The 24258-nt window shown below is 47.4% G+C and overlaps 1 protein-coding gene across 1 annotated transcript in view; it reads right to left on the reverse strand.

The window, feature by feature from the left end:
- Window positions 1-24258, reverse strand: part of Zfpm2 (zinc finger protein, FOG family member 2) — a 267807-nt gene that overhangs the window by 104143 nt on the left and 139406 nt on the right. Inside the window, exon 3 of the mRNA XM_033759763.1 lies at window positions 22457-22568. Within this exon, the coding sequence (XP_033615654.1) occupies window positions 22457-22568 (112 nt within the window). The remainder of the gene's footprint in view (window positions 1-22456; window positions 22569-24258) is intronic.

Below are 24258 nucleotides of genomic sequence, written 5' to 3' on the forward strand. Positions count from 1 at the left end.
CCTCCTCCCTCCTCCCTCCTCCCTCCTCCGGGGCAAGGCACAGTGTGATCCCAGGCTGGTGGCTTCCATCCCAGAAGCTGGGCCGAGGTCTCTCCCGAGGACAGTGACACCTCCCCTCTAGTGCACTGCCCCCGTTCTCTCTGCTGCATTCTTCACAAAAACAGGTGAGTTATTCCACCGTTCCCAGGCAGATTAATTTCTGATAGGATCATATAGTTTCACCCAACAGGAGCTGTCTCCTCATGACAAAGACGCTGTAAACTCAAAGCCCAACAATTATAATAGTTTGTAATAATGCAAACAAGCCTAATGTAGATCATTTGTATGGGTGGACTTGGCAGTACTGTTCGTTTCCTTGCCTTGTGGACCATGGGATCAGTCCCTGAGAGCATCACGAGATTAACGTTAGGGACGTGGGTTCTAGAAGCAGCGTTCTTGCCCGAATCCTGTTCTCAAACGCGTGACTGACAAGGTCCCTGCCTGTAACAACAGGGCCTCCCCAAAAGATATCTTTTCAAGGAAAAGAGTGGAATCCATTGTTTCTAAGGAAAACGGCAGGGAGCGCAGCGGTGCCATGGCTGGGAAGCAGTTTTCCTCCACAAGCTCCCTCCGGCCAGCGCCCCCTTCGTCCCACTGCAGCAGAACAGAGAGGAGGAGTGGACAAGGCCTAGGGCGGAGCTGGACCACCACAGAGGGAGGTGGCCGCCCCCAGCGCCTCCACGCAACGGGTCTCGCTGCTGGCATCTCAGGCCTGCTGGGTTACAGCCAGGCCCTCACGAGGGGCCACTCATCTCGGATTCCGGGCTTCGGAACCTGCACCAAAAGACACCTGTTCTCTGTAAAGGACCCAAAGTCAGGGATTCAGGTATCACCGCCCAAAACTGACCGATACAAAGGCCAGTAACAAAACCCCAGCTTGCTTCCAAGTAAAAAGGTGAATTTTAAAAAGCTAGAAAATGTAGCAACCTCAAGGAAGTTTGTGGTAACATCCCAGCCGTAGTGAGAAATGACCCACCAATGACACGCGTTACCCCTGCACCCCTGTGCCCTGCAGGGAACTGGGACAACGGAGCATGACACCAGCTGAAGAGATCCACTGATTTCACTGTGAGGGGTGCCGGTGCTCAGACAGGTTTTCAGAGCCCACATACAGATGGTGATGGCCTAGCAATTTCGTCCAGCCCAAGGGAAGGCCCACGGAGACCTGAAACACTATTAAAACACTGCTCCCTCCCCAGGTCCCCACTGATGCAGACAGAGCGAGCCGTGAGTGGGCATGTCCTCCCGTGGACACGTGTCAGAAACACAGAGCTCCGCCTGTTTTGGCAAACTGACCCCCAAATTCGGATAATTACCCCTACGAGTCAAAACAGCTGAACACTGTCCCAGACCACTGGAAAAGAAAAAGAACATTTCATAGCAGCAAACACAAAGTGAAACCATAGTGGGCCAAATTAGGGGACCTTAATGTATGGGTCCGTGCACCTAATGTCAACTTCCTTGAAACCTTTCTCTCTCTGTGCCTGGACCCCTCGCAGGCAATGGGTTAATGCCCACATCCACTGGGGGAGGCGGTGCTGGCGGAGGTGATGGGGCAGGGAAGGGCAGGACCTTTGTGAGCCTTATGGGCCAGCACAGTGGGAATGGCTACTCGTGAGGTCATCCAAGAATTAAGCGAGATGCTGAGCCTTGGATACAGAACCCAAATGTGCGCACCTCCCTCGCCCTCTGCCTGGCGCCTACAGTGATGCCTGACACACAGCAGGTGCGTGACAAACACCTGCCGAGTAAGCGTAGCAAGCAGAGTGACACGTACAATACGTCCTCGGTCTGAGGTCTCCCAGGTCAGTTCTATGAAGGAAACAAAGGCTATTTTGCGTAATTATTGTCCACTCTCAAGCCTGAGCCAAACTTTCATTTTGAAGCGCTCTATCTGATGCGTGACGGTTGTTCTCCCCACTCACCGCGGCCTCCGCGCGGGCAGGGCTGGTGTCTGAGCGGCTCCCACGGTTCTCCCACCACCTGCCATCCCGGTGCCCCGAAACCAGCGCGTTTCCGAGGACAGAGAAGCTGTGCTGCTGCTCAGGCTGCGTCTGCACCGCTAGATGCGCGGCAGTGTCGCCGGGCGGACGCCACAAACATGGGCACGGGGTGACGGGGGACACTTCCAGGGTCCCCCACTGCAGGTGGGCGTAGGTCTCCAGAGAGTCGGATCCCCTCACTCCTCTGGGGGGACGGAGATGCCCTGGGCGGCCGGCGCGCCTTCCCAAGCGGCCGCTTTCCGGACCGGACTCTACGTGCCCAACCGTGCTGGGGACGGAGTCAATAGTCAACATTAAAGAAACACTTTCTTCAGAAGGTCCAGCTTGGTCCAAGTTTGGAGCCTGTGTTAGGCCTGGCGTCACAGAGACAAAACAGAAGAAATGCACCCCTGGATGCCCTGGCTGCCTCCTGCTCTGCTAATGCAGGAGAAAAAACCCGCCAGGCTCAGAAAGTTTAATGCCACAGTGCTGATATATGGAGTATTATTCTGTCCTTCTGACAGCGTCCAGGGCTATTTTTATCCAGGTTGACGCAGGGTTAGGCTGGGTCTCAGGAAGTGGTGGTGACTTGTCTGAGGAGCTCTGTCCTGCTTCTTACAGAAGCACCCTGTCCCTCTTACTTCCTCAGCGGTCTCCTGCCGACCCCTGCAACGCCCCTGGGGTGCAGGACTTGTCCTCCCTCACCTCTGCACGTGCCAGCAGCTGGTCGTCCTCCCTGCCCAGCCTGCTGCCTGCTCTGTCCCTGTGTTGTTTCTCATTTAAATGAACAGTTGGATTCTTTTATTTCCTACAAGCTCTGGATTCGCCTTATCGCCCTCGTTCCTTTGGGGGTTGCCAATTGGTTTTATCCAAGGATGTATCATTTCTCAGGCTTCCTTTTTTTTTCTTCCAAAGAGAAAGAACCTCTCCGTCAACAAGCCTCTCCGGAGTGGAAGATTAAAAACCTAGACATCACCTACCTTGCAGCGGTACTCCCAGCTGGGTTGTGGAAAACTCAATTAAACGTGTCCCCATTGAATACTGCATTACAGTACATTAAACAGAAAATTCTTCAAGCGTGATGACAAGGCTGGAAACTTCGCCTCAAAGCTGTTCCTTGCAGCTTTCTCTCGCATTTCCGTCTTTATGGCGTGAGTCTCCCGTTGATACAACTCGAGTCCAGCCATAAAAAGAGATCACAGAGCTCACAGGGATGAAAAGAGATGGGAGGGTGGGAGCCGGCTCTGTGACTCTGGGAGCAGCTACTGAGACCGCCCAGCCGGTGGCCACTCCAGCCGAGGTCCAGGATCTGGGATCTGACACCACAAGCATGACTCCTTTTTGCAGCAGGGGAATTCCCTAGATTTCTGCCTCCATCGAGAAAGTTATAGTCCCCAGAATGCATATTAGAAAGACACAGGAACCCTGCGGTAAGGGATTCATGCAGACATATACGTGCAGAAATTGTGGGACCCTAATGAATATGTCAGTCTCTCTGGAGCTAGTCTCTTCACAGAACAAAAGTGAAAACTGATTCCACATCCATGCTGAACCTCAAAACTGTTATTAAATGTAAGCTGTATCCGTTTATTTTCACTCCTTCTCTTCCACTATTTTTATTTATAATCTGGGTCACCAAGGGGCATCCTCGCTATCCACATAAATGGCATCTTCCACGCTCACTTAATAAGCAATGCACACAGATTTACAAAGTGTACACTAAAGCTTTTTTCTGGTCTAAATTTTAGATATGACTATGTCATCCGTCTCACTGCCATTGATATTTGAAGTGTCTTTCTGGCTTCTTTAAACCACAAGCATCTATTTTAGGTGTTGCTTTATATTCTTTATTGATTAACATTTTTTTACACCTGTAGTATGGGGCTATTGGTATTTGATCTGAAATTTGATATAGTTGAAAAGCCAAATGGTACTAGTAATAATTTATCAAGAGATATTAGTGCTTAAAGTGTATACATCTTCAGAATTACTATTCTTATGTTCAAAGTCATTTCCTAACAATCATATAAGACCTGATTGCACCTGTGGGTCTTAGTTTAACTAAGGGTCGTGGTTTGGATTCATTCACTATTTTTCACTCCTGTCTGCAGCATTTTTAGAATAGAAAGCAGTGCCCATTCTGAACTTGCATTACCGGACTGTAACTCACAATTCTATCAAGGAAACAGCCTGGGAGGAGTTCAGATGGGATTCCAATAGCTTTTCCACTATGACCACCATACTAATGACACCAACATATGCTACTGGAAATCCAAGAAATGAAACCAAAAAATAAAAACATAAAGAGTGGAGTTAAAGCCCATGAAGCCTAAGATCATTTCTAAGTTTAGTCAACAAATGTATTTCATTAATAGTTTCCAGTTTATTTAGAGATTTTAAAGATAGGCTGATCATTTATTTAAAAAGTTAATATGAAGAGCAACTTAAAGATGTTTGGAAAGTGTTTATCATCCTTTCCCACATTTTTTGCTCAAGGACCCGAGTTTGATCCCTGGTACCAAAAAAAAAAAAACAAAACAAAACAACAACAAACAAAAAAGTTTCATCCTTTCCCACATTTTTTGCTCAAGGACCCGAGTGTGATCCCTGGTACCAAAAAAAAAAAACAAAACAAAACAACAACAAACAAAAAAGTTTGTAGTTTTTTTCCTTCGCTGTTTACTTCTTCTTCTCCTTCTCCTTCTCCTCCTCCTCCTCCTCCTTCTTCTCTCTCTCTCTCTCTTTCAATCTCTCTCTCTCTCCCCCCCTCCCTCTAAGGGTGGTTTGCTAAGTAAATGTATTTCAATTCTACATTCACATAAACTATTGAAGACATTATCTTTGTCCTCAAAAGATTTTAAAAGTTTCTCCAAATGAAGAACATAACTTTATAGAATTGTATTTCTTTATACTTTTGAATCCAAGATCCAAGTTACGTATCTCAGTTTTTCCATGCTTTAATTAGAATTTTAGGGACATTTCACAATTTCATTCCATGTAAACATCTATCTAGACCTTCCCAGGTCAGGGGTGGATCTGCTAAAAAGAGCTCATAGCAATCATGCCTGCTCTGCGCCCCCTCTCTTTCCCGCACACTGCTGGTTTGCTCTTGTGCTCTCAGTGGGACTGCCTGTTGTCTACCACAGTGGGTCTCTCTGGCTGGCCAGAGAGCTGCCCTACTCCCTTTGTCTCCTGTGTTTCCGCTCCAGCATTTCTGAGCATTTGTTTCAACAGATCAGACTCATTCGTTCAGACTTTAAGAGTTGAAGGTTAGGGCATCGCACACAATTGTTAACTGTGATTTCTTGTTTCTCAGAGTTCTTTTTATTTGCTCTCTTTTTAAACACATGAGCAATTGGGCTCTGAGAAGTTTCTCAAAACTGTATTTCTTCAGAGACGGTTCACAGGCTTCTATAAAAGAAAGATCAAACCACATTCTCAGACTGTTCTTCATGCTTTCCTAATTCCTGTGAGGAGTTACCAAAGCTGTCTGATACTGTCTTGCAGGGTCCCTTTCCAGGCTTCTAATTAAGTCTGAGTGTACTGCATTCCTCTAAGATCCATCTCTTCCTGATACGTTTTATTCCCGTTCTCAGATCCTGCTTACTATTACCCATTATTCCTCCTTTAAGTAATTGTTTTACCTCTTGGCCATTCATTTGTCTTTCTGGTTATTCCTTTCATAGCTTCAATTGCCTATTAACTGATATAATAATGCTGATATTTTTCATGGCTTTGGCTGTTTTCATCCAGGGATTTCAAAGTGCTTTTAAGATAGCTCTGTTGCTTTGTGGAAGGCAATTAATAAGACAAAGAGAAATAAAGACCTGAAAAGTGAAGAAGCCCCTGTACATTCACACACCAAGACCACTGGAAAATCTTTAAATTTCATTCATCTTCCAGTGACTCTGGTTAGGTGCTCCAGCAGATAACTAACTGGTGGATCAGAAAGTACAGGAAAATCTGGTGATGCATTTTAGTTTATTACTTCCTAAAGACCCACCAAGGTGAATGGGATTCAAAGGTCACTGAAATATAAAAGCAAAGGATTCTGACTCCTATCTTTTCTGACTTAGCTTTCTGTTAAACCATTCCCTGATCTGATGTCATGGTTCATCAGAGACTTCCAACTCTTTCAATGAAAATGGTTTTCCTCTTTGGAGGACTCCGTCCCTGCAGATGTGAAGAAAATGGCACAAATATCTACCAGCAGGAGAATGGATTAAAGGTGGTGGTGGAGTCATTCAGTGGAAATACTGCTGAGCAACAAAGGGAACAAACCACAGAACAGGAACGCGTCTCTAAAACCTTGTGCCAAACCAAAGCAGCTGTAGGTGTGTGCTTTCTTTATGTGATGCTTAGGGTTAGACAAATTCATCTCCATTAGCAGGAATAGCAGAGGGGAACAAGCACTCATGATCGAATGCATTCCATGTCTTGGTACACAAGATTTGTGTATTTCCTCAGATGTCAACATTCAAAGATAAGAGGAAAACTCTGGAAATTCAATATAGGAGGTTTCCCCTAGAAATGCTTTATTTACATTTTATTCACCTGACAATTTACCTCCCTTTCAATGTTTTGCAAAATAAATTCTCTCTGTTAGAGTCAAAGCATTGTGGGTTGAGTAGGTTCAAGAATTTAGCAGACATCTCAAATTTTAATATTAGATTAAAAGCTAAGTGCATGGGTGGGAGTACACATCACTTTATTTGTAGGCAGTCTTGTGCTGTGGACAAACCGAGCTGTACATACTGACCCTGCAGTTCACTAGCTCTACAGCTCTGTCCAAGATGCCCAGTTCTTACCAACTTTACAGCGACCCTCAGAGTATCTGCAGAGACAGGATGAGCACCACTTTGCTATGAAGCAGGCGCTCCACGAACGTCAGTGCCTTTCTTGCCTTTCCTCTTCACCCTGCATGGACACCAGGTATGACCCAGGTTTGCTTTCTCTGTGGCTTGACTGAAACCTGGTGGGCAGTGAAGCCACACTAAGGCACAACACAAATTCCCATGAGGACAGGTAAGTGCTAGTGACACGAGAGCTACTAGTCCACCTTATCCTTCAAATATAAATGCATTCAATATGAATTGTTTTATATTTGATTGCTTCCCATCCCAATCTATTCTCTCTCCTTAGGCTTAAGAAACTAGGAAGCAAGAAGGGAGGGGAAAGGAGAGAGCTAAAGCATCCACTCTGTCACTCAGTGGAGACTTCTGGAGTCTTGCTTAATTGGTCAGGCATTGATCCTAAGCTTTCTTTTTCCAAAGACCAAAGTGCAGATGAAGTAGTCTGCACTCTGGAACAGGAATATCAGTAATTGTTTAGAAGGAGATGCTCTTTGTGGAATGCTCATTGTATAAAATTATTCCAAAATTTTCAGTGTTCCTTTCCCAAGTGCTATTATAACATCCCAACAGAAGCCAACAACAGAAGGGCTCCTTTCTTCTAGAAAGCAGCCAAGATTGCTCTATGGACACAGCTTCTGGGATTGCATCTGAAAACCCAGGGCTTTCTGGAAAAACAAGAAGCTCCCAGCGAGGGTCATGGTCTGGCACATCACCCTCACTCATTCCATGAAGCCAGGACTTTCTGACTTGGAGGCCACCACGTTGGACTCACTGCTTTCCTTAAGCATTTCCCATGAAGGGACAGCATACATTGGAGGTGGGAGAACACATGCAATATTTTAAGATTTTTGAACAAATTTCAGGTTTTATTCCAGGAATTTTATTCATCAGCAACATGTAAATAAGTTGCTCCCAACTTAAAAGTAATGGTTTATTTGGGCTTTTTTTTGCGTAATAAAACCCAGTCCTTCGGCTTCAAATGTTTGGAAGCGACAGACTCATATAAACCTTACATCTACATCAGAAGACTTTATTTAATGGGGTGAAGAAAATATTTCCTGATTTTTTTTATTACTGTAGGGCAGATCTGACACCACTATTTTTCCTTCTGTCATAAATACAGAAGAGTAGGATGTGACAGGCATCGCTGTGTAATAGGCTAAAGATATGTTTCACATCTCTCCTTCTGTAGAGACCTTTTGCACCCAGCTCGGATGGGGGTGCTGCAACTGAATGGCTGGGGCCTGATTTTAGGCTTCTAGGTCACAGTGTCACCTTGACAGCAGTTCTTTCATTTCCAGCAGTAACATTTTCTCAGATCCCCAAGGTGCCTTCATTTTTGTAAGCAGTGTAAGAAAGAAAAAAAAAAAAAAAAAAAAAAAAAAAAAAAAGAAGAAAAGAAAAGAAGGGCAGGGTGGGGGAGATAGATCTTAATTCCATGCTGCAGGACTATCTCTAGGTCTCTGGCACAAAACTTCAAATCCAGGCCAAGCACAGGATGTGTATTAGGAGTCTGCAGATTTAAGCCGCGTCCACCGCGATCAAACTGGATTTATAGAGCGCTGTAACTCTCCAGACACCAGCCAGCAGCTTATTAATTTAATAGACTCCTGTCCATTCACGGATGCTCCTGCCCTGACAGCCTCTCCAGATAAGGCCAGAGCCTTTTGACAGCACACAGGGCATATATATTTTCCTCTGTTTTCTCCTGCATGGGGTTGTGGACAGCTTGAAATGTGTGGCTCAGCGAATTTACTGTTTTCCTCCCTTTCCCCCCTTTCGCCTTGCAGGAGAGAGACAGAGGCAGCCTCCTGAGAAATCCAGAGTCCAGGGGCCTGTGTTTCCCTGCAGGTCTTGGTCAACACCATGCTTTGCAAAATCACAATGAAATGATTTAAAGTCACACATGTAAGGACATTTTTACCGCAGAAACAAACAACGTAACAATTTAATGCCCAATATAAATTAGGTGTGGGGGGAGGAAGAGGAAAAACAGCAGTAAATGTTCCTATAAAACAGTACATCAGTAGCATTTTCTTTTCTATTCTACCATTTGTGGGAATGTGGAGACATGGAAAAAACAAAAAATAAACAAAACAAAAAACACTCAAGTTGTTGCTTATTTAAACATTGAACAGAAGGAACTTTTTAATATTCTCATCTTTCCTTTCTGATATCTGCCTATCTGTGTTTGTTATTTCTAACACACAAACAAATGCCCAGGTCTCGGCGGAGAGTTGTGATACCAGAAGGTAGCAGGTAAACCGGGTCCACTCCTCGGCACAGCTGGCTGTTAGAGATTCCCTAGAGCTGGCTCTCTAACTTCACACACCACAGACAGCTTGTGAAAATGCAGGCAGGGACGGAGGAGGCTGGATGGGCCGAGGTTCTTACCTCTAATGGACCACACATTATGTAGCGAGGCAGCCAGTTTTTAAGAAAGGGCCGGTCTAGATAGGGACCTGGCAGACCTGAGGGTAACCACGGTAAAACATACCTTGGACTGACTGGGAAAGTTACCTCTTTGGCACACAGTGGAACTCAGTACTTTAAGGATGGAAGAGTGCTCAGCCCCCAGATACCATGTGATGACCTTTTGATCAATGTGTTGGTTACTCTTCTCTCCTTGCTGAGACAAAGTACCCAGCACCCAAAGCTAGAGAGGGAGGGTTTATTTAGCCCAGAATCTGTAGAGGTTTCTTTCCATAGTCAGCTGACTCCAAGGTAGGGACAGCAAACAGAGCAGAAACAACATTGCACAAACGGCAACAAAAGCAACAAGAGAGTTCAACAGCATGTTTCTGCCCCTTTATCTTATTCAGATGATGGGGATTAGGACGGTGCCAAACCAGTCACTCACCTGTAGTGCTTTAGTAATCACACACCCTCAACCCCAGGTCCCACATCTTCTACATGGGGTGCTGGGGGTGGCGGGGGCCATCTAAACTTCACGAAGGTGACCATCCTAACACACCTTGGTAGTGAACTTAGGAAGGATCTAAAACCACAGGGCCAGGGTGCAGCCCTGTGAAAGAGCACTTGCCCAACATTAAAACAGTCCTGAGACTAACACCCAGTACTGCTTAAAAAAAATCTGTATCTATATCTATATCTATATCTATATCTATATAGAGAGAGGAAGAGTAAAAAGAAAGTCATGGGTAAAATTAAGTTTCTTGTCCATTTTCTTAAACTACATTTCTTTCTTTCTTTCCTTTTTTTTTTGGCACCTGGGATTGAACTCAAGACTTTGTGCTTGCAAAGCAGGAGGCGGAACCACTAAACTAAATCCCAGCCCTTAAAGTACATTTCTATTTACTCAATCTTATTGATAAGACGTTCCTCATCTGTATCACTATTGATATGCAGAACTTTGAGGTGAGAATTTCTAAAACTAAACTTCACTCTGCCTGTATCCTTTACAGATTTCTTTATTTTCTCACACAGGGTTAAGATGAAGCCATTCTGACTTAAGGCGAGAAACACTGAATAACAAACCAGGTTTCATCCAGAAACCTGTACTCAAATTACAACAGCATAAGAATGTATCTATCTGCAAAATAACTAGTTCTGACACCAAAAGACTCTAAATTCTTCCTATTATCTAGGCAAAGTATGTGTTGTTTAGAGGGGAGTAGAAATATCAAATTCTAGATGAAATTTTAAACTCCAGGTGGTGAAAATTTGGTAAAGTTAAGTTTTCACTGAAACCCTCTGAAACTTCCATTACTTGAAAGACAGTGCAAACTAAAAGTGTTGACAGGACAGCAGGCACTCTTGAAAATCTTTATTGACAGTGGACACAGACAGTGAGGATAAATACCTCATTTCCAAAGGAAAAACTGGCTAGAGGTAATTTATTCTTGTTGGTTTTCGACAGAAAACTACAGAAACAGAGACAGAACTACAGAACTACAGAAAGAGAGACAGAAAGATCTTAGGCCTGCACTCCGCCCATGGCTTCTGCTCCTACCTGCAGCGGGAGGGTCATGCCTGTGGGAGCCCAGCCGGATCTGTGAATCCCTGTGCCCCGGGCGCCTTCACGGCCCTCAGGCAGCTGCCCAGAGGGCAGAGAGCCACAGGCAGAGGCAGGGCTGGAGCCTGAGGCACGCGGAACCCACAAGTAGGCAGCCAGGTGCCCAGATGGGCCTCAGGGTCCCCCGGCGTCTGTGGAAATCGTACTGGCCTCGAACGTCCACACACTCGGGCCGACCCAAGGAGGCTCCCAGCCTTCCGGTCTCTCGCTGGGTTTTCCAGACTCCAGGGAGGAGGGCACTGGGTCTTGGATTCTCAAATGCTTCTCACGCCGGCATTTCCGAGGCTGCGCAAGGTCACCGCGAAGTCTGGAATAATGATCCCAGGTCCAGGGGGTGGACACAGAGCTGCCTGTGGGGCAGAGCGGTGACGGTGCTCCGGGTCCCCGCGGGACAGGCGAGGCCCACCCCAGGGCACACAGCGCAGAGGGCTGTGAAGGCGCCCAGAGGGTTCTCACGCACAGGACCGTGAAGTGCCAGGCGGATGCGATCAAGCGGCCGGCAGCCGGGAGTTCAGCGGGTGGGGCCGGGCACAGGGCCTGGGTGAAGCGGAGGATGATGAGTGAGAAGGGAGACTAGAGGGTAGTGAGCCTCGGGTGGACGTGATGGACAGGCGCGTGGACGTGCGGTGGGGACAGCGAGGTCGAACAGGGCACTCAGCAGGGCTCTGGTAAAGCAAGAAGCCCCACACTGGGTGGTTTCCTGCACTGATTCCACCGAATAGCAGCAAAGGAGGAAAAGACAACGTGGGCCCAGACAGAGCCAAACACGAAACCAGAAAAAGGTGGGGCGACGGGAAGCTGACAGTCACACGCTGGGGAGCAGCTGGCTGGTGAGAGGATTTTGAAAGGGGTCGGGAAGCCCAGGAGGGGGACCCTAATGGGCAGGGCAGGCAGGAAGTGGCCAGAGGGAAGCTGTTCACGCCACGGACTGTCCAGCACAGCGACATCGCCTGCTTGGCCTCTGGAGGACTGGAACGGAGGAGGCAGAGATCCAGGGACACGGGGTAGGCAAGGAGGTGGGGCAGAAGCCCCCGACAAGAAAAATAAGGGACATCGGTCCGCTGGGCCAGGCGGAGGCCCCAGCCCCATCCTCACAGTGCCTCGCCAAAGTGGCTTCAGCTCCGGAGTCACTGGGAGGATGTGGGCACCGTCCAGAGTCATCGCGGACCCCAGTCGGCATGGTGGGTGTCATCCTCGGTCACACCACGAGCTCTGCCGTGCCATCCACTCTTCTCCAGGGAAGCAGACAGCCACAGCTGAGAGAGATTCTCCTTCCAGATGGAGATCCAACAGGCAGGAAAAAGTAAAACACACGCTGGGAGTCGCAGAACTTCCCGAGCGAGCGTCCTCAGAGTCTATCTTCAGAAATGCAAGAAACCGCTCTGCATAAAATATGTTGGGGAAGGGAACTGAGGACAAGAAAAACCTCTTGTAAATTATAAGCAGGAGAGCTGAAACCCCGTAACTGAGTTAAAGTGCGTTTTGGGGACATCTTGGTTGAACAAAGTTGATGTGAAGATTTCAGGAATATTATTAAATGTACATCTCCTGTTTCTCCCCATACTTGGGAGAAAGTTACACTGTACTCATTTATCCTCCCATTCGTTTATTAATAATTACCAGGTGCCCACTCTGTGCTACTCATTTGCTTATAAAACAGACAAAACTACAGTCCTTGAAGAACTCCCATTCTAGCTGTGAGATTGATACTAAAAGTGTTAATAAATACTAAACTGTCACCTGTGAAGATCAGAAAAAGATGCAATGAATGAGGAATGGAGTGTTCTTGCTCCCCCCTCAACTGGTGTATGGAAACCATCACCCCACTATGGCCTTCGGGAGGCGCGGCAGTCACCCGACCGGGTCATCTTGAGTAAGAAACGCCCAGCTACAGCGGCTCGGCACTGCAGCTCGGTGCGGAAGGCCCACCCTAGGGAGGACGGTCTCCAGAGCGGTGCGAAGGGAGACGAAGAGGCGAGGCCGCTCCTGCTTCCTCAGAGGAACTCCGGTCTTCGCCTTCACCTCGGACGTCGTCTCCCGGCTTCCAGCGCAGACCTGGCCTCCTGACACAGACTCGCGCAGGACACTGCAGTGAGTTGCAGATGGGACTGGATGCTCTGGAGGCCCAGCATGCAGACAGACCCACTGCACTCTTCCATATCTGACTGCAGGCAGCGGCTGTAAGCTGATCCTGCAGACCCTATATATTTGTTCACCTGGCATTAAGTTTCTCCAGTGAGCACTGACTGACACAGAGGAGACCGGGACAGGAGGTAGACCCCTCCTGCTGGGATAGTGCCCCACAGGGACAGGCATGACACACACCTCTCCATCTCCCTCAGCTGTGGGAAGACAGGGCTGCGTGTAAAAGCCAGGCAGGAGGCCCCCACCACACACGACATGGCTGCGGCATCCTTCAGAACCACCAGAAATCGAGATTGCAGCCTAAGCCACACACAGTCTGAGTATCTGGTTACGGCAGCCCTAGCTGATGAAGAGCCGGGCAGGTGTGTCTTAGGCACCTGGGAAGGGAACATCTGCAGGAAGCCAGGGGCAGGGCACCGGAGACATTCTTTGTCTTTTCCAGCGTGAGCAGGTGCCGAGAGCAGTTAGACCACCAGGGGGAAGGAAGCCACAGAGGAATCCAGGGCCAGAGCCCACAGGAGGCAGTGAATGTATAGCGTGGTGAGCGGGGTAAGGGCCAAACGGCAAGCAATGGAGGCTCCACAGGTTCTGCGGTCACCCCAGGAAGTCACCATGCATGAAGATGGGTGGCTGTGGGCCAGTAAAGTGCTATTCACAAAACAGGCAGCAGGCCAGCTCTGGCTCTGAGGGCTGTGCGGGGCCTCACAATTGGTCTCGTTGTGATGGGAAGAAAGTGACTTCTGATCTCACTCCCTCATTTTCTCTGTGACACAGGAAGCAGAGTCATTGTTTCATGCATGATCTTATATTTGAAGAGACAAAGGTCTAACACTTGCACCCTTGAAGGGTGACCAGAAAAATCAAGTCAGATGACCAGCATACACAGAATGAGGGCTCACACTTACCTTGTGGTCTAATCAATGCAGCATAAAATAGCCAGCACTATTATGTTTTGTGGTGGTGGTAGTGGTGGTTCTCTGGTTTTATTCCGAACACATGTTTATGTAGGACACTGTGTGGAACAGCCACTATTCACAGCACTCTACAAATATTCATTCACCTAAGCTTTGTCTGTCAGGTGTAGACAGGAGGGATGTGGATTGGTCAGCAACTTCCAGACCAATAAAGGCCAGAGAGAAGAGGCTCAAGGTGCAAGAGAGTGAGGAGCCGGTGGAGCTCCAGTCAGGTGTCCGGGAGTAAGGGCAGGAAAGCAATGTCGGTAGGGTGAGTGGCATGGAGGTTGTGAGGTGCTGAAAGCTCTGGGAGTCAGGTAACCAGAAGAGGAAGAAGGATCTGCTGCCATGCAGCCACCAACACCACTTCCCAACAAATAAGCCTACCTTCTGATGCAATTATCCCTCTAAAAATTCCACTTTGACCACAGATGCCTCACAACTATCAGTAGTGCTCAATGGCCTGCGAGATCCAGGTTTCTGAGCAAGCCTTGAAGTGAGCCAACACATGGCCCTCAGCCGTGCTGGAAGCTGTCCTGGGCCTCACTGCAGATTGTGGGCTCCAATGAAACTACAGATCGCATCCACAAATACTGCATCGCCACCGCGAGCGTTTAGGCCCAGGATTTCAAGCTCCTCACACACCTTCTCCCTTTCCACACAGTGACGCTCAACTTTCAGTGCCCAAACACAGCTGCACACCCTCGGTGCCTCTTCCCCTGAGGGTGTGCTGCTGAGTCCAGTATCATACACACATAGTCAAGAATACAGCTCCGGGGGTTTCATGTTATTTGTGTCCTTATGAAGTCGGCCGTACAGGGGCAGAGCACATGCCAACGGGTGCACATTGTGTGGAAAATCATCTTACGAAAAACATGGTTTGGGGGCATTTGTGGGGGTATTGAAGAAAAGTCATTATATTGCCAGGAATAATGGTGAGAAAGTGAGACAGAGATTTCTGCACTCTTCAGTTTGGCTTGTGTACAAAAGAGAAGCATGTTGCTAAAGCAAAGAAGGATTTCCACCTGCAATTATTTTTCTGAAATTATATTAGAAAACAATCAAAGAGAAGGAAGCTATTTACAAGCAGGCTAGAGGGCTGAAGTGTAGCTCAGTGGCCCAGAGCTGCCCAAGCAGTCCTGAGGCCTTGGGTTTCACCCTCAAACCACAGGCACGAGAAAGACATGAAAATTTCCCCTAATCTTACCACCTGTACAGACATACTTACCTAACTTCACAGTGTGCCATTCTACTATGTTCTCTGTACACACAATTTTAAATATAATTACAATCATCCTGGACACAAAACCACGCATTGTGCTTTTCACCTAGAATTGTAACTGAATGCTTTCGTCCACATAACACAGTGTTTTCAAAACTCTTCACAACATCTTACTCGAGGCGCATGTACTCCAAGCAGCTGTCTTTGCTTGAGCTGATGGAGAATTTTAGGGCAGCTTTTGAGATTAGCATCTCTCTGAATGACAAGCATACATCCCTGAGCGATGGGGACTCACCTCTCCAAAGACCCGGTTCTTTATTTCCCATTTTTATACTTATACAACTGATAGATTCTTAGTTCTTATCATTTGCCAACATTCTAACTGGGTTTCACCCCTAAGAGACAGACGCTCCATCCACGCACAGATCCAGGTGGCTTAGGCTGTTTTTTCCTGAGCACACGATAGCACATCTAACTCACTCAAGTAATTAATGATATTATCATGCAGGGCTCTTTACCTGTATCTCATTAAGAAAAACTGCAGCACTGAGCCTAAGCAAACAAATGTGTTCTTTCACATCATGTAGCACTCATTACAACGACTAAGCAGGAAGGCTATTTGTACCTCCAGACTCGGGTTGAAATAACACCAGCAGATCATTGGCATGGGTGGGTAGACGGAATGCACATGAGGACAGAAACGACACAGGCCCGGTACCGGCCGGCGTGGCCGCCATGCTGTGGTTTGCCAGCAAAGGCTCCGTGACAGTAATGCCGTCCCTCGTGGGGTCACGTGCCTTGACCCCGGGAACCCTCCGAAATGACAATTTGCATCAAAACTGGGGTTTTCTAAAGCAGCCATTTTTATAACCACAGACTCCTAGAACAGGGATAATAAATTGCTCACACCTGAAAATATGTTTCTCATTCTAACAGAACATCACCAGAAAAGGCCTCAGATGTGCAGAAAACATGTTGGGTTCTGGCGTTGTGTTATCCTGCGGTGTTCTGCAATCAATTACCGTTATACCGCCATCATTAATAATTCTCTTAATGAAAATGATTCTGTTGATCTCTGCTGTATTTTAATTATCAGAGTTAAGCATAATTACACTGCAGCTCTGAGCTGGCATGTGGACTCCTTTAGGGCGCAATTTTGTTTTAACACACTGATAATGTAATTTTACATTGTGTCGGTTTGTTTGGTTATTATCCAGTTGTACAATTCCACTGTATTCCTGATAACAGATAATAACCTTAGTACCTCCTATATCCTGAAGTCATTTAAAAAGCAATATTGGAATTCCACAACTAGCTAAGTTAATCGCCTTATGATTTTATAATTCCCACTGCTAAATATTTGGTTCAGCCACTCAACCTCTTTCATGAATACTGTGAAACTAGACAACAGTGCTACATTGCCTAGGAACTCACTGAACAGTTAAACGCACGCTTAACTGTAAACACATTTTTTTCTTTTGCATCAGTTTATCATTTATATAATATTAGACCTCCTGGTGGGGTTAATGTGAACTTGTAGACCACTTTGAAAACTGGATGCTAAGTTAGACAAAGCTACTTCAAAATTCTACTAACAGGCACCAGAGCCTCTTCTGTAAAGCAGAAGATGGTCTTGGGCCAGGGATTTAGCTCAGTGGCACCCACCTGCCTTGCAAGCGCAGGGTCCCGAGTTCGATCCCCGGTACCAAAAATATGAATAAATAAATAATAAAAGATGGTTACCTTAGAACTACTCTCACCATGAAAGACCTCTGTTTGGACAACTTGATAAATTTAGTCAGTGTGCAGAGAGCTGCTCGCCCAGCCCAGACCACATTAGAATTTCTGTCCTTATTTCAACAGAGCCCAGGATAGGGCCTGAGCCCAGACGACAAGCAATAAAGAGGCAAATTAATTAACTGCATGGCTAAATTGGTGCAGACAAATAAAATCAGAAGTTTGAAGATGGTTACAGTATGACTTCAAGAGCAATTTGCACCTACTACATGGCATTAACGCTTTTGGCTTTAAAAGCTACAGAGAAACTGACACAAAATTAACACTGATATTTTAATTCCTGGACACTTTCTTTTTAAAGCTAGCCTCAGAGTGATGACTCATCCTTCCTCTTCTGATAAACACGGATGGATGCCCTGTGGAGGAGGGGAGCAGTAGCCCGTAATGTGGCCTGCTAAATGGCATCTTCAATGCCCTGCTGCTTGGACAGCTGGGAATTGAAGTCAGCAAGCTCAGAGTTGAACCCAAGGCCCACAGACCCTTGAACTGACTTAACCTGTCTAAGCCTCAGTTTGTTCATCTGTGAAAGGAAAACAGTGCTGTGAGTTTGCTCTGATGGTGAATAAAGGAGGAGAGTGATCAGAACAGTGCCTGCGATAGCTCAATAAATGGTAACTGCTATGAACTACTATCCCCACTGTTATCTTTACAGTGGCATTGAATGTGACTTTCATCAAAAACTAAAGTATCACGGGGTCAAGGGGAAAACCGCTGGTTCTCTCAGGCACGGGCTCCAGGCTTCTGCAGACAGGTGTGGGTGGGTGCAGAGTGACGAACTGGGACCTTGGCATCACTGCATATCTCTTCACTGTAAATCTCACACCAGACTGTCGTGGCTTCCCACACACTCGTGAAACAACAGCGTGGAGGCCTGGCTTCATTCCCCTGAACTCATATTGATTTATAACTGCAAGTGCAAATTAGGCTGCATATAAAATCATCAGCAACATAATTTTAACATAACACACGCAAGCTGGTAGGTAGCTGCTCCTTCACAAAACATTCTGCCACGCACGCTCTGCTGTGCCACTTTCAGCGGCCGAGACACCAGTAAAGAGAGGGCTTGAGTAACCGCCCACGGCTGAGGTTGATGTGTCGCATTGCCCAGAGAGACTGTGAGTCTCCTACGGAAGGGAACCTGCTGTGGAGAAAGCACAAGAGAGGGCCGGCTGACAGCTTTTCATCCTTTTGTCTGACAGAGTTTATTCTCTTCATCTGGGGACCTGAACAACATGGCTGTTTGGAAATAACAGCTCCATGCTGAGCTAAGCAATGAAACGAACCCTTATTTGCCAAGAACTTAATTGACAAACCCATGTGCAAGGTGCCCAAGGTGTAATTGTGAACACTCTCAAGTAATCGCTCTGTTTTTCATATATGACGATGTCACCATACTTCGAAAACCCTAGAACATAGGGAGCCTTGCAGCATATGGTGAAGGGAAGGAGAGAACGTGGAGGCCATGGGCTCGGGGGTGAGCAGAGGCCACGCCCACCCTCCAGGCAGCGTGCCCAGCACCTCCACCACGGGGCTTTTTAGTGTGTTTCCACCACAGATAAGCAAATTAGAACGATCTGGAGTCCACTGAGAATAACAGTGAAAACAGACAACCCCACAAGTCTGGGCCTCCTGTCTGGATGAGCCAATTACTCTGTGGAAAGACCAGGGACAGTCGAGGCAGGAAAAGCACACATCAGATTAGGCCGTTAATGCCAAATATTGCCCTTTTTTCCACTTTGATAAAATGAGCCAATAGCCTGTCACATAGTTCTGAGCAACAGCATGAGGCTGTAACAAAGTTTGATGGACACCAGGGCACAGAAGCTTATTAGTTATATTTAATTTTGCTACCAGCCATATTTAAGAATACTTGAAGAAGCAAGTCTGTCTCTTATGTGGTAACAGTTCCATGTTATGTGGTCTGCCATTCTATCTCTAGTCTACAAGAAAATACTACACAATCTCACTGTTACGAGATGCTGCACACAGGAAAATCATGTTTTGCTGTGTGTGCATGTGTGCATGAGTGTGTGCACGCGTGTTTGTGGGGGGCCTGGGGAGGGAACCAGGACCTTGAGCTTGACGGGCAAGTGTGTGGCAGGCACTGGCCCGTGCTGTGCTGTTTGCAGTTGCTGACATGGCCTCTGTGACCGGCGCCCTGGGAGAGGCCAGAGCTCAGCGTTCACGAGGAGCTGAGGTGTGCAGCCAGGCAGCACAGAGGGCCACTCGCCACTGGGCCCTTGTTCTCGTCTTCAGTGAGAGCCCCGGCCTGGATGGACTGACCAGGGACAGGGACTTCGGTAGGCCCTGAGCAGCCCCTGCGGCCGCCACGCATTGGTTCCCCAAGGGGCGCTCCTGCCTTGAGCCACAGCTCACAGGGCGAACTCAGCCTCCGAGAAGGACCCTGGTGTGCCAGTGTGAGAGATGGGATAGGGCGCCCTGCACCCCAGTCACAACCCACCCAGAAAGCTCCTGCTACTCACATTACTGTGCTGGGAGGAGCCTGGAGTTTGCCAGGGAAATGCCTAAGAAGGAGTCTGTGCCAGAAGGAGGTCAAGACAGAGGGGCAGTTCGGGGACAAGCTGGAGTCGCTGGATCAAGCTGTTCCTGACCACAGAATCTCCCTAGAATCTCAGTGAAAGAAGCCGGTGAGTCCCTGTACCCATGCTTTCCCACACACAGTGTTTGAAAACAAAGAGCCCGAATGACACAAAACTCTCCTTATGAAAATGGCTCATACGCTGCAGTTCGAGAGAGATGCAGTGGTCAAATCCTTGGACCCAGCTCGCCCGAACTTCTACTCTGAGGAGCCTCACTGCACAGGCAGCCTGGGGACACGGAAGCAGTCGGAGCAGACGGCCTGATCCACAGAGGTCGGCTTCAGGGTGCTACTGGAACATGGACCCACATGACCCAGACGATCTCTAGCAGAACCAGTTACTAAGACCCAGACAGAACCTGGGACAGAAACCCAGGAGGGAAAAAAGAGAAACAGGTGGCCAGGGCCTTGGTGCTGGCTGGGAAGCCTGAAGGACCTCCCAGAGCCTTAGCACCCACATGCACAGCAAGCTGCCAGAGGGGCGGGAGTGCAGCATTGGGTTGGGCTCCTGCTTAGTCTGAGGTCCAGGGAGTGCTTTGCCAGAAGCGCTACGCTTTTTATCGCAGCAGTGGCAGGAGGAAAGGCAGAGTGGTGTAGTGTGGAGAATGCAGGACTTGGAGCTGCCCAAGACCTGGACCCAGAGGTGGCAAAGGTTGGCACCCGTGCCCAGAGAGGTCCTGCACTGCTGCCATTCACTGGCCCTGAGAAGACGCCACGCACCCCACTGAACTGTTTCAGTTTCTGCAGAAAGAACATTCTAGAAAGAACACTCTAGAACATTGCAGAGTGTTTATTCAGTGCTCCAGTCACATTCACCTGTTAGCTATGTGCCAGTAATTAATCGCTCACCTCTAATTTTTACTTACTGTGGTAAAATGGGGTGGTGTGTGCTAACCGCATGGGAGGCAGAAAGGGGCTCACAGAGAGACCACAGCAGTGCCAACTACCACACCACCTGTTCCAGGTTAAAATCTCCCGGGCACCACTGGTCACCTGGCTCCTCATCATGCTTTGTGAGGTGCCGTGGTGAGGAGTGTCTGGGAAACGCCTAACCAGCCAGCCCCTAGTTATTGTGTGTTTTTGTGTACAGCATAGACAGGGACAGGCACTGATGATATAGCCCTTGCTCTCCAGGAAGAGACAGGCAGTCAGAAAGGAGCCACTGATAGCTAAGTTTATACTTCTGCTTCTTGGGTGCATATGCTGATGATCACAAGAGAGCTCAGAGAAGCAAGGGAGGGTCAGGGAGTGGACCCCACTGCGCCTAATAAACGCTGGCTATCAGCGTCAACAGGCAAGACAGCTGCGCTCAATGTCCACTCGATGAGGTTCATGATGAACTCATAAGCCTCTAGAAATTACCCTCAAACTATACATTGACAAAAAGGGACAGCCAGCCATAACACAAAGACAGAAACATGCCCTGTTAAAGTGTGCTACCGAAGATGGAATCGTAACCTTGCCACATAACAATAACCTGCTTTGAATTCCTGCTTTGAAAATGCAATGGATTTGGATCAGGACAAGGAAGTAGTTATTGCCACAGTTCCTTCATGATACATTGCCATAATGAAGGTCAGACACTGTACAACAGAAATCTGTCCCCAACGCTGGAGCGACGTGCTAAGACGCTGTCTGTCCCAGCCTCTACTCTCACCGTGGGACCCGTAAACTGACTCGCGATGCTACTCTGCTTTGTAGACTGCATCGGCACAACCTGGTTACAAATTAGTGGGTTTGGGACCAGCAGTCGCAGACAGAAAGGAGCATAATCAGATCCTGGTGTGCAGCTTGTTTTTTTAGCTTGAAGATTCCCTTTCTGGTGTTTCAACTTTCAAAGGCTTATGGTAGTTTAAGGCAATCCTCTTATAAGTGTACAAATTGTAATGATTACAGGAACAAGTTGTAATTGTTTCTAGCAAGTTTTTCAGAGTCTTTGATGTGATGATTAGTGTTTTATATGTTAATATATTGATAGGGTGCTTACTCGCTTGTTCTCTTGTATGCTTTTATGGTTTCTAGGTCCAATGTGCAAGTAAATCTTTGATCTCAGTAGGTTTATATGGTTAAAAAAAAAAAGTAAGTGGAAAGAAATTAAACATGAGAGAAACAAGGTTTTACAATATTTACCAAAAAGTGTGATTAGGGATTTCAGTGGAAGAGCATAGAGTGAGGGCCCGAAACTTAAAGGTGGAGAAAAAGCAAAAGGCCCACAGCACAGAGGAGAACACAGGAGATTGGTGCTGTGGGAGGTGAATCGGACTGGCTGCGTCCTCAGTGAGCTGTGACGTGACGCGGGCCAGGCTGAGGTCATGCCAGGGCAAATCGAAGGCAGTGCTCTGTACACCACTGGCTTCCTCTTGCCTTTTGGCCTCCTGCCCTTCAGAAATCGCCATGGGGAAAAATTCGGGCTTCACAAAGCTTGTGTTTTGAGCCTTCCTCTCATCGTGGTGACTTCACGAAGCTGTCTGGATTGTGGGCCTCGGAGCATGCACTTGGACACCTATCGCCACACTGCAAGATGCCTTTCTTTCTTGAGAGGTAGTGTGTGAGAAGGAGACATCAGGGACACCTCCAAAGCCTGGCTCTCCACAGCACAAACAGCAAGAGAAGGGGACCGGCGGACCACGAGAGGACAGGCAGTGGGCAGTGAATGCTGTGACACTGCTTGTGTCATACAGGAAAAGGCAGGAAGGAGGATTTGGTGAAGATGCGGGTTAGAGCGACTCAGAAGGCAAAAGGGGACAGAAGATCAAGTCTCCTTGGACCCCCACTCCGGCTCTTGTCGGGTGTCGGGACCGCCAAAGAGAGAGGGAGCGATCTGTTTTACCTTTGCTGTACACAATGCAGTTGTTTTTGTTGTCCTCCACGCCTTGCCAAGTCACATCCAGCAGCCACTTGGGACCCGCCGTCAGCACCATGGGGACCTGAGCCTTTGTCTTCTGCAGAAAGAACGATCACAAACAGATGCCATTTGCTTTCATTGATTAAAGACTCGAATAATAACTGTACTAATCACTTTATTTTTACAAACAACTAAATCTCCCAAACCCGCACTCCAAGCCCTTCTCCCCTCATTTACTGGTATCTTTTTAAGACAACAGAAGCTGGAAGGCTTTCCTGCTTTCCTAATCAGAGTGGTGGAATTATTATCAAGGATTTTCCCCCAAATGATAAGGGATCAGATCTCCAAGATTAGGCCGATCTCCTGGGGCTCTGAGTTATAAAGAGAATGTAGATGACATTCCCTGCAAAGAGCAGTGTTTAGAAGTGAACTTTAGACACATTGTACTTTCCTATCAGCAGGATCTCACTATTTCCTGAAACAGACAGGAAAGAATTTAAAGAATCAGGATCCATTTCAAAGCCCTATCCTGGGCAACATTCATACTAGAGGAGGAACCGGGGCTGAATGAATAAGGATCCCTACCCCATCCGCGAGTGTGGCCAGTATAGCCTGCCTGTAGCTATGATCATAGTGCTGATGATTCTCCATCCATTGTCTCTAAGAAAGCTATAACAGGGAATCCTGCATAGATTCAAATGCAGAGCAACTACCACGTGACATCCCTTGCCCTGACAGCAGAGAAGCAAGGAGAGGAGACCTATCTTCCCAGCTAAACAACGGGTCGGCGTCGGTTTCAAACATAAGGCTCCCAAGGCTCAGTATTTCTGGCTGCATGGCATCCAAATGCTTTCTCTTTAAATCTCTTGTGATGAATGTTGACTGCGGGAATGAAACTGGGAGGACCCCAGAACGTCTCTGCGGACTGCGCTCCTGGTAACTCACGGAGCATCGCCTGGCCTTGTTCTGTGAGTCACACACCCTCAGTGGGCTCAGGGGGATCTCAAAGTGGCAATCGCAGCCTCCCCAGAGGGTGCTGGCTATGTTCACATGAGGGGCCACTGGGTAGCACCAACGCCCCAGGAACAGGACAGAGGGTGCAGCCACCCTGTGGCCACTAATAACTGCACCCCAGATGCAGGCTCGCCCAGGCCTGTGGCGGCACTAGATTATGAAAGGCAATGATCCACATAAAATAGGCTTTGTGAAGAAAACAACTGAGATGGAGAAACTTCAAAAGATGTTACTTAAATGTGGTTTCTCTATAAAATGCAATACTACTGAGCCATAAAGAATGAGAGATCAGTCATTCATAGGAAAATGGATACATATTGAGGTTATACTCTTAAGTGAAATAAATAAGTCACATGTGTAAATACCGAATAGTTTCTCTGATGTGAAAAACTATAATTGTAAATAAGATCCTAATGGTATAATTGATAATGTGCAATAGGAAGACAAGGGTGAAAGGTGTAGGGGAAGTGGGAAGGGTAGGGGAAAGGAAATAAGGGAAAGAAAAAATATTACAAATTGAAATAAAGTCTATGTAACTAGGGAAGGGAAGAGGGAGTGAAGGGAGGGCAGGGGTTAGGGGAAAACATGAGAATCAAGTCCTGTCATGTAAACAAGAACCCAGTGATGAATGTAACTGTTCTGTGTACCTAAAATGTACCAATAAACTCAATGAGAAAAAACAGGTTAAATCGGGAGAGCGAGTTAACCAGACCAGATATAACAAATTTTGCAACACTGACGGGTAATTCTGATGAGTATATAGCACATTTTGG

This window comes from Fukomys damarensis, unplaced genomic scaffold (genome assembly GCF_012274545.1).
Source record: "Fukomys damarensis isolate Sample0158 unplaced genomic scaffold, DMR_v1.0_HiC HiC_scaffold_5, whole genome shotgun sequence".
Taxonomy (NCBI): domain Eukaryota; kingdom Metazoa; phylum Chordata; class Mammalia; order Rodentia; family Bathyergidae; genus Fukomys; species Fukomys damarensis.